This window comes from Engystomops pustulosus, chromosome 1 (genome assembly GCF_040894005.1).
Source record: "Engystomops pustulosus chromosome 1, aEngPut4.maternal, whole genome shotgun sequence".
NCBI lineage: Eukaryota > Metazoa > Chordata > Amphibia > Anura > Leptodactylidae > Engystomops > Engystomops pustulosus.
Genome location: NC_092411.1, coordinates 263,629,955 through 263,645,889, shown reverse-complemented (window position 1 = coordinate 263,645,889; position 15,935 = coordinate 263,629,955). Strand labels below are relative to the sequence as shown.

The 15,935-nt window shown below is 40.3% G+C and overlaps 1 protein-coding gene across 3 annotated transcripts in view; it reads right to left on the bottom strand.

Moving 5' to 3' along the window:
- Positions 1–15,935, bottom strand: part of FAM184B (family with sequence similarity 184 member B) — a 58,865-nt gene continuing 42,930 nt past the window's right edge. For 2 of the 3 annotated variants that reach the window (XM_072126035.1, XM_072126036.1), the window contains exons 5-14: positions 14,997–15,188; positions 14,107–14,217; positions 12,744–12,841; positions 11,362–11,443; positions 8,422–8,597; positions 8,094–8,237; positions 4,703–4,817; positions 2,811–2,918; positions 1,260–1,459; positions 2–183 (exon numbers count right to left, since the gene is read on the bottom strand). In XM_072126035.1, coding sequence (XP_071982136.1) covers positions 93–183; positions 1,260–1,459; positions 2,811–2,918; positions 4,703–4,817; positions 8,094–8,237; positions 8,422–8,597; positions 11,362–11,443; positions 12,744–12,841; positions 14,107–14,217; positions 14,997–15,188 — 1,317 coding nt within the window. In that variant the 3' untranslated portion in view covers positions 2–92. Of the gene's footprint in view, positions 184–1,259; positions 1,460–2,810; positions 2,919–4,702; positions 4,818–8,093; positions 8,238–8,421; positions 8,598–11,361; positions 11,444–12,743; positions 12,842–14,106; positions 14,218–14,996; positions 15,189–15,935 lie in introns of all 3 variants that reach the window. The other variant, XM_072126037.1, reaches the window with a different exon arrangement.

Genomic DNA, 15,935 nt, shown 5'->3' with positions numbered 1-15,935 from the left:
TATTTTACAGCAAAGCATTTAGGACAGTAAATTGAGTGCATTGATGGCGTAACGACTATTTCAGCGTATTTCTCTTGCGTGCGTCTCTTTTCTCAAAATGAAAAATATTTGGTGAACCATTCTGGACGCTTGGTCTCTTGGTCCTTCGTGTCTGCCTTTGATGACACATTGCAGGGACTGCGCCTTAAAATAACAAACAAAATGTCAAAATATACATAAAAATTATCAATATTCTGGCAGTCCCCGGGTTACGTACAAGATAGGTTCCCTGGGTTTGTTCTTAAGTTGAATTTGGATGTAAGTCGAAACTGTATATTTTATAATTGTAGCTCCAGACAAAAAAGGGTTTTTTTGCCCCAGTGACAATCGGAGTTTCAAAATTTTTTGCTGTAATGGGGCCAAGGATTATCAATAAAGCTTCACTACAGACACCTTACAGCTGATCAGTGCAGTCTGGGACTATAGTAACATCCAGAGAGCTTCACCAGATGTCACAGTGGGCAGAGGGGTCTGTCTTTAACTAGGGGTCGTCTGTAAGTTGGGTGTCCTTAAGTAGAGGACTTCCTGTACAATGCTAGGCCCAACACACACAAACTTATACGGTGGTCATCATCTAGTATACGCTGCCATAGTGCATTGTGCAAGTAATGGTGCGTTAGGCACACACATGCGTCACTGTAGAATTCGCCGGAAATATGGCGCGGCTGCATGGCTTTCTATGTAGAGGGGAAGGATGAGTAGGACTCCCTTCTCCAGTTGGCTGTATGTTAAGCCCGGGTCCTTGCCCAGGTGTCACAAACCTTTGTGTGCATGAGGCCATAGAAGAGGTCTTCTTGTGATGTACCCATCAACACTACTAGGAGACCAGGCACATCCTCTTTAAACAGGTTTTTTCCATTAAACAAGTTAGGCCCTATCCACAGGATACCTTGGATCGGTGGGGGTCTAAGTGATTAGACCGCCACAAATCACTAGAATGAGGGGTTGGACCCCCGTTGCTCCCCAAGATGGATGTGCATGGCAGGGCTGCCCCATTCATCTCTATAGAGCTGACGGAGATTACTGAGCGCCATACTCAGCAATGTCCATCAGCTCCATAGAGTTCCCTGGATGTGTGTATCCTGCCCATCTCGTCATCACTGAGCAAGTTAGGCCCTATTCTTGTTTCATGGGAAAAACCCTTTAAATACAGAAACTTATGAGCTTGATCTGATGACATGTCACAAGCCTTAAAATGGATTCTAACTTTATCTTGTTACCTGTTAGGACGGATGATATCCAGGAGGTGTGCAGGTTGTCTGAAGGGGTATCCGGGTTTGGCGCTGTGGTCTAAACTAGGAGAATTGCGCATGGGATTTATTGTGTTTTTTGTGGTAACGTTATTACTAAAGGTTTTTTCATAAGCGGCTAAATTGGGAACACTGATAACACGGGTTGGCGTCTCACCGATCTTCTTCTTCTGTAAGACATAACGTTATGACTTCAAGGCATCACAGCTTAACAACTGTAATCAATAAGGAAGAGCAAATTCACAAACTGATCAGGCATTGGCCAGTCATCTATGGATACTTGTACATTAGTAATATACACTTATGCCTAGTATGAAGCTTTTTGACTTTATTTGTAAATAAGTTGAAAATGTAATGGTTGCATCCTAGCTGTGCCATGGCTGAACCAAGTATTTCCAACATGTATCGATGTTAGGGATATATTTCCAAATTATTTCATATCTTCTCCCAAGGTCTCCTTAATAGAAGATATGTCCAGCACACCCCCCAGTATAATTTTACCAACCAAGCAATACCAAAAACACCATTATAGAAAGTTGAGCCAATTGTCTAATACCAATTTTGTTGGCTTCCTGACTCCGAAATCCATGGCACTTGACAGCCTTGAAAAATTGGAAGATGCTGAACATCCTCCAATAGGAGTTACAATCTATGGATTATGACAAGACTGGCTTTGAAGTAAAGTTTTGACATAATCCTAGGCAATAATTCTACAGACATGTGAGACACACATGGGATTGGTGACACATTGGGGGTCACTTACTAAAGGGCCCGATTTGCATTTTCCCGACTTGTTACCCGAATATTTCCGTTTTGCGCCGATTTCCCCTGAATTGCCCCGGATTTTGGCGCACGCGATCGGATTGTGGCGCATCAGCACTGGCATGCACACAACGGGAATCGGGGGGGGGGGTGCGTGGCCGAACGAAAAACCCAACGGATTCAGAAAAACCGCCGCATTTAAAAAAAAAGTGTCGCGAGACTCGCGCTTACCTTCACTAGGAATAGGCCGGTGAACTTGAGTGCATTTTGGCGAGCCTCAGGGAACTTCAGCGCAGCAGCACCACCTGGTGGACGTCGGAGGAACTACCTTAGTGAATCCCGGCCGGACCCGAATCCACCGCAGAGAACGCACCACTGGATCACGAATGGACCGGGTAAGTAAATCTACCCCATAGTCTACATCAATTCACAATTTCTATATGTGGGGCAGAAGAAACACAGAGGGGGCAGAGGAAAACATGTGACCAGGTGACTAGGTGTGAATTAGGTTATCTTATAACCAAGGTGGGAGGAAGGACACCTCATACCCCATAACTCATAAAAAAAAAACCCTTAAAATCAAGAACAAAGTATAAAGGTAAGATATGAGTTTTATGTATTAGTAGGATGTGACAGTAGTTACTTCTGTTGGGACGACACCTACATTTAGCTAGTGACAACATATTACAAACATATAGATATTCCTAATTAGAGATGACATAATGGATGGATGACTGGAAAGCTTTATTGGAGCCTTACCTTCAGTGTGGGTGTCAGGCTTCCAGCATTGGGGTTACAGGAGAATGACTGACTTCTATGTGTTTCTTGAGTAATGGGCATCATATCATCAGTAAAGTTTTGAATGTCCTTTAAAAGAAAACACATGATTAAAAAAAAAGTATTACCAGAAGATCTAGTTAGAAGTTTAACATCAAACTTCCTTACAAAGAGTCTCTGAATAATAAAAAATACAGTCTCCTAGTTATTAGTTTTTGGTCCTGGATATCTGTGTAACTATACTTATATGTGTTTGTTGTAGCAACAGAATTGTGAAAAAACTGTTTTACTTCTGGATTGTAGCTGGACTTGGTGCATTCCTGTGTGAGATCTCACACTACAGACCCTCAACTCTGCACTGAGTAAGAATAGTATTGGGCTTCTGGTTAGATATTACAGCAGAGGGGAGCTTGACCGCAGGTTAATGCAGAGTTTTAAAAGCACAGCAGTGTGAGGACACTCTCCCAGTCCTGTTAGTCCTGATGAATTAGTCCTTTTAAATATTCCTGAGCACTGATAAAATGAAAGCCTAGCTGTAATGAGTTGCATGGGCAACTAAGAATATTCTGACTTTTAGACAGCTTGATAAATCTGCCCCTATGCGTGCTCTGATTTTTAGGAATTTTCTATCTACAAATGGCAACTGAATAGTGGATTTTTAAGACCAGGTGATGTTTTTTTTCCCCCGTTTCAGTGATATGACTTTAGTGCTGTTATTATACTGGTGTTCCTGTTTTCCTATGACAGTAATGACACTTAACTGGATATCTGCAGCTTGAGGCTGTCAGTACTAAGGAACAGCATGTAATGGAACCTGTGTTGAGACTTCCACTATTAACTACTGTCAAGAAAATTCTAATAACGGAAGACGAAAATGGATAATAACGAAAAGCCCATTGACAACAAGCACTATTCATGTTACTGTCCACCTGCAGCACATACATGAGGATTTTATTATTTGAGCTGAAAACTGGGTGTAAACAGCAAAACATTTCAGCCTGATATAAAAGAAGGGGTACAATCAGAGACGAACACAAGACATTAAAAGGTCATTATGATGACATTTTAACAGATTTCATTACAGAAGACCAAACACAGGTGTAAACTGGGCATCACCCCTTTTGTCTACGCCTTGTTTGTGTCCATAAGAAGCCATTTGGCTTAAAGCAAATCTACCATCAATATCCATCATGATAAACCAGGGACACTTACTCATAGATCCAGGCACCGTGACTGTGGTAATCTTCTTATATTCCTTATCCACTTTTCAAATTATGTTAAAGGCTGCTAGAGCAGTTCTCAAACACTTACACTTTCTCCCCCTACCCCTGCTCACTCAGCACGAACCCCTTCAGTGCATGGTGGGGGAACCGTTTCTGCCCACCTTTACAGCCTGTGACTCTGCAGCAAGGAGGAGCTCTGGTGACCGCCTCTGTAGCCTTTCAGACTTATTAGCATCATTTTAAAAGTTGATTTTAGAAGGAAGGAGGCCATGAATGACAGATATAAGAAGATTACCACAGTCACAGTGCCTGGATCTATGAGTAAGTGTCCCTGGTTTATCATGATGGATTTTAATGGTAGATTTCCTTTAAACTGATCCACAAAATTGCTGACTTGATTTTATCATGGACTAATGGAATCATGGGGTTAAAGAGAACTGCCAATCTTATAATGTGACCATTTCGTGTACAGTGTATCCGTGATATAAAACATGTGGGATAGCGATCTGGGGAAGCAGTTCTACAGTAACAAAAAAAATACCCCAAGTAATCCTGCAGAAATAGAACAATCCCGAATTTCTTGGGGTATAATAACCCACAGTGATAAGTATTGTACAACATACATGAAATCTGGGAGTAAGGACGTCTTACCAGTAGGTGTTTGATAATCTGATCTTTATCAGTCAGCTTATCCTGCAAGCAGTTTATAACATGCAAATCCTCTGGACGGGGCAGTTTCTTTCCTTTATCTTCTATATCTTTGAGCCTGTGGATAAGGGAAATTGAAACCGTTTATCATGTAAGTCGCAACGTCAGTGTAAGCACAAATCTATTACATAGTTTTATTGCTCAATTTCTAGTACAATCATCTATGATACAATGGAATTATCATTAAATAGCAGGATAGTGGTGTGTGAGGGTGAACACTGTGGTCAATTACAGGTCTAAACAGCGCCCTCTAGAGTGACGGGTCTGTGATTGCAGCAGCAGTGACCTTCCCATAAGCAGCATCTCGCAGTTACATACACATTGGAGCACATTTACTAAGAATGTGGAAACTGCAGTAAAAGTGTTCTGCCCGTGTATAATGCCGGGTGCGCCAGATTCATTAAGATCGTGCGCCAGAAATCATGAATTTGTCACTTCCCTGCACTGGCCCCGACAGAGTTCACCAACTTTTTTGTGGCGCACCTTTAATATAAGGCGTGCAACAGACTTTGCATATTAAATCAGGTGCCCGGTTCAATTGAGCGCCGAGACACACCCCTTATTTGTGTTTCATGAAGGCTAGCGCCTCAAAAGGGTCGCGTGCGACATAATAGTGGCACAGACACTTCTTAAATACAGGCGGTCCCCTACTTAAGGACACCCGACTTACAGACAACCCGTAGTTACAGACAGACCGCTCTGACCTCTGGTGAAGCTCTCTGGATGTTACTATAGTTCCAGACTGCAATGATCAGCTGTAAGGTGTCTGTAATGAAGCTTTATTGCTAATCCTTGGTCCCATTACAGCAAAAAATGACAATGAAAAAGATTCAAACGATCCAGCACTTTTTTTATGAAAAAATTCTTGCGTCTTTATTAAATCATCATATAAAATCGATCAGCACATAGTGGTATCCACAAACAGCTACGCGTTTCGAGTAAAAAAAACTCTTGCTCATGGCTTATTTCCTTCAAAACCCACTTGCCGCATGGACTTTCCTTTTGTATTCTGCAGAGCAAAAAATGTTTAAACTCCAATTGTCACTGGGGCCAATTTTTTTTTTGTCTGGATCTACAATGATAAAATATACAGTTTCGACTTACATACAAATTCAACTTAGGAACAAACCAGTACAAGCAGTTTACACTTAAACGAACAGGCAAAGTCCGTCAGAAAACAGGCGCAAAGCCCTTAGTTAATGTGTCCCATTGCATCACGGCAAAGGTGAAGTATGTTGTATAAATTCAGTTTAAGACTAGGTTCACATGTAATTTCGTGCCATACTTTGTAAGGACATGACAGGGGGATTCCTGATGTGTCCTTACAGACGTTACAGACGTATCCTACTGTATGCTTATTCACTGGGATATGTCGCTCCAGGAGCCTTCCTCTCCCATTAACACAAGGAGAGGAGTGAACAACGGCGGAAGTCGGTAATTGTCTACTGCGAATGTACGGGGTGTGTACCCATGATATATAGACAGTGACATCCCAGGTGCCCCCTCCTGCTGAGCGATGTATCCGCTCAGCGAGGCTCAGGGTGCAATACATTGCGTTCGGTCCCCACAGCCTTCTATTGCCTCTGCCAAGCGCATACGTCGCTCTGCAGGAGAAAGGAGGATGAAAAGACATAGCTTGCTATGTCTATCCATCCTGCCTTTTTAAGGGGATGTGTCCTAAACTGGTCAGACGGAGGTAATAACTATGCCTCCGCCTGCCAGTATATTACATATACGCATGAGTATAAATCCTAAAACGAAGTGTGAACCTAGCCTTAATGTGCAGTCAGGGGGTTTTAGCTCTCAGGGAATCTGAAAATAACAAAGATACAATACTTACCTCTCTTTGGCACACCTGTTTAGCATAAAACCTTTAACCTACCTACCACCTACTGCATATAGGCTCAGTGGTGACGCAGAGTTGAAAGCTGCGTACCACAACATGAGCAGTTGTACGCTGTAACAGGTGAGTGATGGTCAGCACCACACTGAACCAGAGCACCAGAGAGGGGTGAGTATATGACGTTTGACTTCTTTATACCCCTCCACTCCCCCCGGGACCTATATTTAAAACCCCCTTATCCCATGCTACCCCTATAACATGCTGTTACGTGAAATCTTATTTATTTATTTTATCCTGACAACTAAATTTATTTGTTTTACTACATGCAAGCAAGTCACCCTTCAGAAATGTGAAGGTCAGTCACAGCCCAGGGCAGGGTGTGCTGGAGGAGAAAGAGTTAAGGCAGTAGTGGATTATTAAATGGCCACCCAAACCACTAAAGAAGCAAGAAAAAGACAGACTTCCAGCCCTGAAATCCTCATACGTGTTTGTCAGTTCTTGACTTGTATACAAGAGCCCTTCCAGGACCATTGAAGGTCCTCTAAAGGACTTTCAAGAGTAAATGTAAAGTTACTGACAAAAAAATAATTTTGTACAGCTGGAGAAAGAGAGAGTCTTTGACAACAATTCCAATGATACCTGTATCATGCCGCTGGCTTCTTCCTAGCCTTAGATACAGCCTGGTATATCTATCATCCCTTATTATAAAATCATATTCAGCTTATTTCTGAAGGAGGCGGCACCTCCTGGTTGTGACATGAGCTAAGGGCACTGAGGTCAGAGCACTGAGGGCTTTCATATGAATCAGGACAGCATGCTTGTTATTGGACAACCTGAAGCATGTGGTGAGTCACATGCTTGTGACATCACTCCAGGTCCTTTGCCAGAGCACTAAGGCCTTTCAAATGAATCAGGATGGCATGTTTGCAATTGGTCAACCTGAAGCATGTGATGAGTCCCTTGTCTCGGGTTAAAGAGGGCATGGTGAGCCGGTTAGGGGCGGGGTTAAGTGAGCCATTGGTTCACTTAGGTGAGCCGGCTCATTCGCAAACAACACATCACTATCTTGAACTTCTCTCCTACTGCCCATCTCAACAAGTCTCTTCTTATCATATCCCATACGGATTCCCATGGTTACCAGGAAGCCAGACAGAAGGAGGGGGGGGAAGGTAAATTCTCTGCTAGCAGCTAAACACCTGCAGATAGCAAATAAGAGTAAATTATATAATTGCTTATTTTTTTGAGTGCAGTTAGGCAAAAGTTTTTATACTTTACAGTTGTTCCTTAAACTGCACTACCGAAGGTCGACAGAAAACACCCATCCTCCTTACCCAAAAAAAACTAAGTTCTTGGTATATGTCAAACCATTAAAGAAAATTAGACTTAGTGGGGAGCCCATAATTTTCATACAGTCTTTTTCAGGGGTTTAGGGAAGAAACAGGTAAAATATGCACCAAGACAGATCTGGCAAATAGATCTCATCAAACTCACTCTGCTTCTAGTGCAACAACTTTCGACTGCAGGAAGGACTGGGCATTGCTGAACTTGGACACCATGGCTTGCATTTCCTTTTGGTGACTTTGCCTCAGAATCTCCAGTTCCATTTTCTGCTTTAGTTTGAGTTCTTCTTGATGTCTACGTGAATAATAAATATTAAAACAGAAGTCATGGCAACAACACACACACACATATAATATATATATATATATAAAATATAAAAAAAAAAAATATATATATATATATATATATATATATATATATATATATATATATATATATATAAAATTTATCTTTTTTACATGTATTATATTTACTCCACCTGGTTTGCTCTTCATTTAGCTCCAGAGCTTCTTGTTGTGATAAAGTGACCTCTTTGCTTAGAAGTTCTACGGATCCCCTTAAGACAGCGTTCTCCTGTTCCAGCCTGGACATCTCCTTTTCAAACGTTTCTAATTTACTTACTAATTTTTTCAGCGGAATCTGTGAATTTTCTTCCTAGCGATGACAATGTAAATGAAAAGCTTCAAAAAGTCTTAAACATACGTTTTTTTACACTGTAATGTATTATAAAGCAATGTTTCCATTATTTAAGAATTGTTTAGAAAAGCCACGAGAGACCTAGTGGAACTTAATGGTTTTGCATTTTCTGCTTTTGCATTTTTTTTTTACTCTTTTTCTACTGGTCAGGTGTGAGTTGTGAATTTGAATACATCTGAGTTAATGTCTTTAGTAATTTTGCAACTTTTTAAACAAAATTCTCAAAAAGTCCCCAAAAATTTGCAAACCGTTTCCCTGGGCCTGGCAACAGTAGGTATTGATTTGCAATTTTTTACAAAAAGTCACAACTTTAACTACTGGAATCAGGTGATAACTCATACAACACTGCAGAAAACTAGACAATGGTGAACTTTGAAGGGAAGGATCCTTAGGTGCAAAAAAAATAGTCACAAAAGTGTGCATGCGCCAAAAGAAATCAATTTCTCATGGTTTTCTATATATCTGCTTACTGTTCTTCTTTAGAAAGCTTCTATGTTTACTTCCAGTGGATTGAAATCTCTCCATGGTCATGTGCACCTGTGTGACATCACATGACCATGGTCAGATTTCTATCCACTGGAAGTTAACATAGAAGCTTCATATAAGCAGGACAGCAAACAGTTATCTAGAAAGCTGAGGAATTGACATAGAAAACATAGTGGAAAGGAGTATAACCTTTCATTACAAAAATGAGTAAAGCAGCTTCTTTGTGGCCTTTTTCTGCCCTTCTTTCTGAAGTCCTGTGCACAGCCTATATCTAGAGAATATTTCCCTTGATGATTTAGCACTGTAAGAAGATTAGACTATCAGGGGGCTTTTTGCAGTCATTATCTAAGACAATTTATTAGGCTCCTTTATTTTTCTCAGCTGATTTACATACAGTAAACTGAAATAAGGAAGAAAGGCAGGGGAAAAAGAGGACATGTACAGATTTCTTTAATAAAGTATTTTACACATTGTTCTATTATTATCTGCACTAATGATGTATCCAATTTTGTTAAGGGTTTAACTATTAAAAAATGTTGTATCTAAACGAAGAAAAGGGATGTGTCATTTGGACCACACAGTGACAACTTTCCAATCCAATACCCAGCAGTTTTATTACATGCCACTGAAAAATGTATATCAAAACTGGTACAAAACTGTATGAAAGCAAAAGAAACATATGACATTTGTCAAAATTTTATTACAATTTGTTACTCGTTGTGATTGAATACTGCTGTGTTTCGGAGCATGGAATGTTCCGGTGATGTATTGTAAACACCTCTGCAAATTACCTCGGAATGGCAATTATTATTTCATGTCATAATGTTCAGAGAAAGGCACAGGGAGCTCGGTGACAGCAGGAACTCTTAACCTTTACAAAGACCACGGTTATAGCTGCCAATTAATTCTTTGGCTATCTGCGTGTTTTATGAAGTTCTGAGTACTGCACTTATTCTGAGGCACATGGAGGACAAGTCATTGTTTAGGCTACAGCTCCATAGAAACACAGCGACTCCTGGCCATTACTGTAACGTCACAGGATTACCACCAACATATAATAACCTAAAAAAGCCATTATGTTCACACCAGTGTACCGTGTTCTGTTTTTTGGCAGCCAGAATAGGGTCAGGGAAGTGTATCCTCACTGATCAGGGAAGTGCATCCTCACTGATCAGGGAAGTGCATCCTCACTGATCAGGGAAGTGCATCCTCACCGATCAGGGAAGTGCATCCTCACTGATCAGGGAAGTGCATCCTCACTGATCAGGGAAGTGCATCCTCACTGATCAGGGAAGTGCATCCTCACTGATCAGGGAAGTGCATCCTCACCGATCGGGGTAGTGCATCCTCACTGATCAGGGAAGTGCATCCTCACCGATCAGGGAAGTGCATCCTCACCGATCGGGGTAGTGCATCCTCACTGATCAGGGAAGTGCATCCTCACCGATCAGGGAAGTGCATCCTCACCGATCGGGGTAGTGCATCCTCACTGATCAGGGAAGTGCATCCTCACTGATCAGGGAAGAGCATCCTCACTGATCAGGGAAGTGCATCCTCAGGGAAGTGCATCCTCACTGATGAGGGAAGTGCATCCTCACTTATCAGGGAAGTGCATCCTCACTGATCAGGGAAGTGCATCCTCGCTTATCAGGGAAGTGCATCCTCGCTTATCAGGGAAGTGTATCCCCGCTTATCAGGGAAGTGCATCCTCATTTATCAGGGAAGTGCATCCTCACTTCTCAGGGAAGTGCATCCTCACTGATCAGGGAAGTGCATCCTCACTGATCAGGGAAGTGCATCCTCACTGATCAGGGAAGTGCATCCTCACTGATCAGGGAAGTGCATCCTCACTGATCAGGGAAATGCATCCTCACTGATCAAGGAAGTGCATCCTCACTGATCAGGGAAGTGCATCCTCACTGATCAAGGAAGTGCATCCTCACTGATCAGGGAAGTGCATCCTCACTGATCAGGGAAGTGCATCCTCACTGATCAAGGAAGTGCATCCTCACTGATCAGGGAAGTGCATCCTCACTGATCAGGGAAGTGCATCCTCACTGATCAGGGACGTGCATCCTCACTGATCACGGAAGTGCATCCTCACTTATCTAGGAAGTGCACCCTCATTGATCAGGGTAGTGCATCCTCACTGATCAGGGTAGTTCATCCTCCCTTATCTAGGAAGTGCATCCTCACTGATCAGGGAAGTAATTAAAATAGAGGAAGCTACCGGTACCTTCTGTCCAGATGCATTTTCTGATACCTCTCTAGATATTTCTGAGGATGAAGCTTGGTAGGAATGACAATCACATTCACATCTGGAAAGAAAAAAATGTACACACGTTTCTAATAATATTATTTCCATTAAATAACTTTTATTAATTAAACTTTATAATTCTGGTCCCTTAGTTGACTGTTTTCTCTTAATATCTATAGTTTTTGCAATGATAATACATTTTTAATATACCCCATTACAGAAAAATGTTTTTGGTTTAATAATCACTTCTACCGAAAACAAGATGAGTCATGAGCATATTCAGAGTTTCAGTGTTAGTACTCGCCCAGGCGATGACCAGGTGTAGGACACAGCTGGGTGGGAGAGGGAGGGGGTGAGGGCTACTCACCCCTTCCCTCTTCATAGAAAACCAGGTTCCAACAGCAGAAATCTGTCAAAATATAGGACATGTGTAGTGTCCTGGAGCAGAAGGCCATTGGATGTTGGACATTTGTGTCAATTATCACTTACTTTATTTTACATCAAGGGTTGACTTGCATTTCTATATAGTATTTTGTTATAAACATTCTGTTCAGTATTGTATCTGTATAGACCTGTTAAATGGGTTGATGAACACAGAGAGACATTTCTGACTGTGTTTCTAAAAAGTTATTTATTTTCGACAACTATAGTTGAAATTGTTTTTCAAGACAAAAACAGACTTGTTTACCAGAAAAGCAGACAGTCTGAACTTGACAGGTGACAGGTGCTGTCTGGAAAGTTGTTTACCACTTTAGAAACTTTCTGCCATAAAATATTATGGAGACTCAATGTAAGTCTATAGAAGAATACTTTGTCATTGTTTGGGCTGAAACAGAATCTATATAGAGAACTGTCCCAGTCCCTAGTGTCTTTCAGTTAGGCAACAGAGCTTGGAGGAGAAGACTGCCTGAACAACCAAAAGAAGAAGCTGAGACGGGGATACTCTGCCTGGGTCCCTAGCCTTTGGCCAGGGTACCAGTCTTCTGAGGGGCTTTCCTCAATGTAGAACTCTTCCTCATGCCAGGGAGGAGATTGAGGAAGTCAGCCCCTTGATTTGCTGGTATTGCTTTGGGCCTGAATTACTTCAGTAAAAAGAAAACTGTTTACTGCAGACCCTGACACTCTGGACTTATTTCCCATTGAATTACACCATGCCTTATATACTTACACTGCAGCTATGAGAGCAGGGCTAGGTATGTATGGGTTTCAAGCGTCTGAATGTACCAAATTATGTTTTCATGCATTGAAAGCAAGCAGAGATCCTTTATTTAATCAAAAGTAGTGTGAATTTTATCATATATTAAAAAAAATACCTGCTCAGACAAGAATTTGGAATTAAACAGATACTTTAGGTGACCAACCTCTTCTCTTCTGGATTTCTTAATTCGGTGGATAAGCTGCCATTTTCTGTATTCACACTACTAGAGGATTCACATTGCTGAAGGAAAGCTTTATTCTGCTGAAAACATATACATGACAATGTATCATTTAGAAATGTATAATGTATACTCCAAAACAATACTGAATATTGATACAGAGGTTATCAACACTCTCAGAGATGACAATTTATTTAGCAGTGAAAAGATGTTTTAGAGATTTCAGAGACATCTCTCAGAAATCTGAGGGGCAACCTAATGTGCTACACAAAGTAGGTTTGACTTCCTGGCCCATATCTCATGGTCTTTCTGAACCTGCAGTAAAGTCTACCTGCTCATAATTGGGTTCTTGTCAGATCAACCAATCACCAGACCTCTGAAGCTCAGATGGAAGGGACCTACCCACTTACTGCTAACTGCATCCACAACTGTGATACTAGAGTTGCCCGCATTCTCCACCATCCGATATGGGAGTTTAAAACACTAGACTAAGTGATTAAAACTTCTAAATCAGCATAATCTCATTGTATGGATCTGTAACACAATTTATAGGATGAGAGGGGATGGTAACAATCAGTGTTCCATTATAATATATGAGATCAAAGTGATCTGCTTAAAAGCATTTTACTAGGAATCCAATTATCTGCATTAAAAGACCATAGAGGGGCAAAGAAAATAAATACCATTGTAGTTTAATTTAAAAAAGAAAATAGATAAATACATTTCTCCACATTAAATTGTATTACATGCAGTCCCTGGGTTACGTACAAGATAGGTTCTGTAGGTTTGTTCTTAAGTTGAATTTGTATGTAGGTCGGAACTGTATATTTTAGAACTGTAAACCCAGACACATTTTTATTGGTCTCTGTGACAATTGGATTTTAAAAATGTTGTGTTGTCACAAGAAACAGGATTACCAATAAAGCTTGATTTATATTGTCTTGCCTGGTGTCACAACACTGCGTAGAAGTCCACATAATTCCTAATTGCTTGGCACAGAATGAAGGTCAATCAATAAATGGCATGTTCCATAAAATGAATACAATGGGAATGATTGGGGCTAAAGAGAAAATTACTAGAATAGGGAACCAGTGAAGTGCGGGTTCTTATACAGCAGGCAAAGTTGGAGTTGATTGAGGTAATGAAAGATCCCTTTAAATTGTGTAAGTTACTAGCAGCAGCACCTCTTCATCCCACTGAACTATGAGGGTTCTAGGGGTAAGTACCCAATTGATCAAATTGTTGACTTACATAGGTTATCAGTGTTCAATTCTCATTAACTCTCAGACCCTACCAGAACAAGTATTGAGCCCTGTAGTAGCTATATTAGGAACATTCAGTGACTTACCTTACATATGGAATCCTGCAGTTTAGCATAAAGTGCATCTCTTTCCTCTACCAACTGTTTTATCTCATATTCATTCTTCTTCTTTAACTCTTCTATGTGCATTTCATGATCCTAAGTTTTGAGAACATAAAAAGAAAGAGTTGTGCTACGTGCATTTAGATATAGGAATATACTCAAGCATCAGTGTTCTTTTAGACAGAACTTTTTGGATAAGTTGCCACGTGTGTGCACAATTTCTGGCGATTATATCACTTGTATTCTATATTTGTTAGCTTTTTTATTCTCAGAAGCTTCTAGTCCCTGAGCTAATGGCTGTAAAAAGCACATGGAGATAACTGGATATTATGCTTATTAATTCTATAATTCAAAAACATCATGGAGTACATTGAAAAGAAATGCTCATCAGTATTGGGGTTCAATAGAAAATCTCCTAAAACTTTGTCTTACGGCTCCTGTTTAGCTAAAATATGAATCAACTCTGTTATATATAATATATTTTTCAAAAAGAAGTCAAACATATGATAACATACGGCCTATGTGACCACCCCAAACTAATAGCCATGGCCACTTTTACTTGAGGTTTATAGAAACGCACTATTTGGGGCAGAGTTTTTCTGGAATTGTTTCTAAAGCTTTGTGAAAATTTCCAGAAATTTGGAACATTTAGCCAGTATGAAAGACGCTTTTAAAAAATGACTTTGGTGCTTTGATTTTTGAAAAACACACACAAAAACATTTTTTGAAAAAAGAAAATTCCTTATGTATATGGTATATAATATAATAAATTAAGAATTGGTCATGAGACAATGACTTTAAGAATATAATTAAAACAGAATAACTTAAATGTTTATTCAATGTAAGGCAAAGGATGGGTGAAGATCCTACAGTACTTTCTGCAATCGCCTCTTCTCTCCCTCCATGGATGTCTGGATGGACTTTATCTCAGCTGCATGATTTTTTGCCAAGTCTTCTCGACTTTTCACAAGCTGCTCTTTTAGATGCTTTGTCTCTGTCTCTTTCTGCCGTTTTGTTTTACTGATGTCCTCCTTGTGCTGCCTTGGAACAGAGTGTTCCCTCGAGTACTAGTACAAGAAGAGACAGACATATAGATGGTTTAGAAGAACCTGCTGTGCATCCTAATAATATGCCTAGCTTTACAATATCTAGGGGATTAAACTAAGACTAAATATGAAAAAAAAACATACAAGTAAGAAAAACAGCAATCAATACTTAGAAATGCAAATGTGTCCAAATTGACCCCAATTTTGAAAAAAGACATCATGTAACACAATATTACAAAATCATGTTTTCAAAAGCTGGTCATCTCATGTTATATATTACACAGGTAAAGAAGGACACATCCCTAGGGAATCTGCTTCTTCCTTCTTCCTTCTCACAGTTTACATGGTGATCTTATAAGCTCCAACTTTGTAATACCATGCAATGTTAGAATATGAACGAGACTGTGGCTGCAGTGATGGAAATACATATCTACATATGGAATGTATATAGTATACATTACGGTGCTCAAGTTGAAGGCAGATGTAGAAAAATTATACAAAGTAAGAATACCTTCAAAAGTAGAAGTAGAAGTGTTAAAAAAGTATTCAGTAACTCAGGGGCGTAACTACAGCGGTAGCAGCCATAGCAGCTGCTATGGGGCCCACAGTGTCAAGGGGCCCCGTCATCTGACCTGACACACTAAATAACGTAGGATGTACACCAATACATACATATTATTCTGCACATTGTAAAGAATAATATGCATATAACATATACTGTATGTGATGTATATATGGTGTGTCCATATGTGCATATGCTGTATGTGT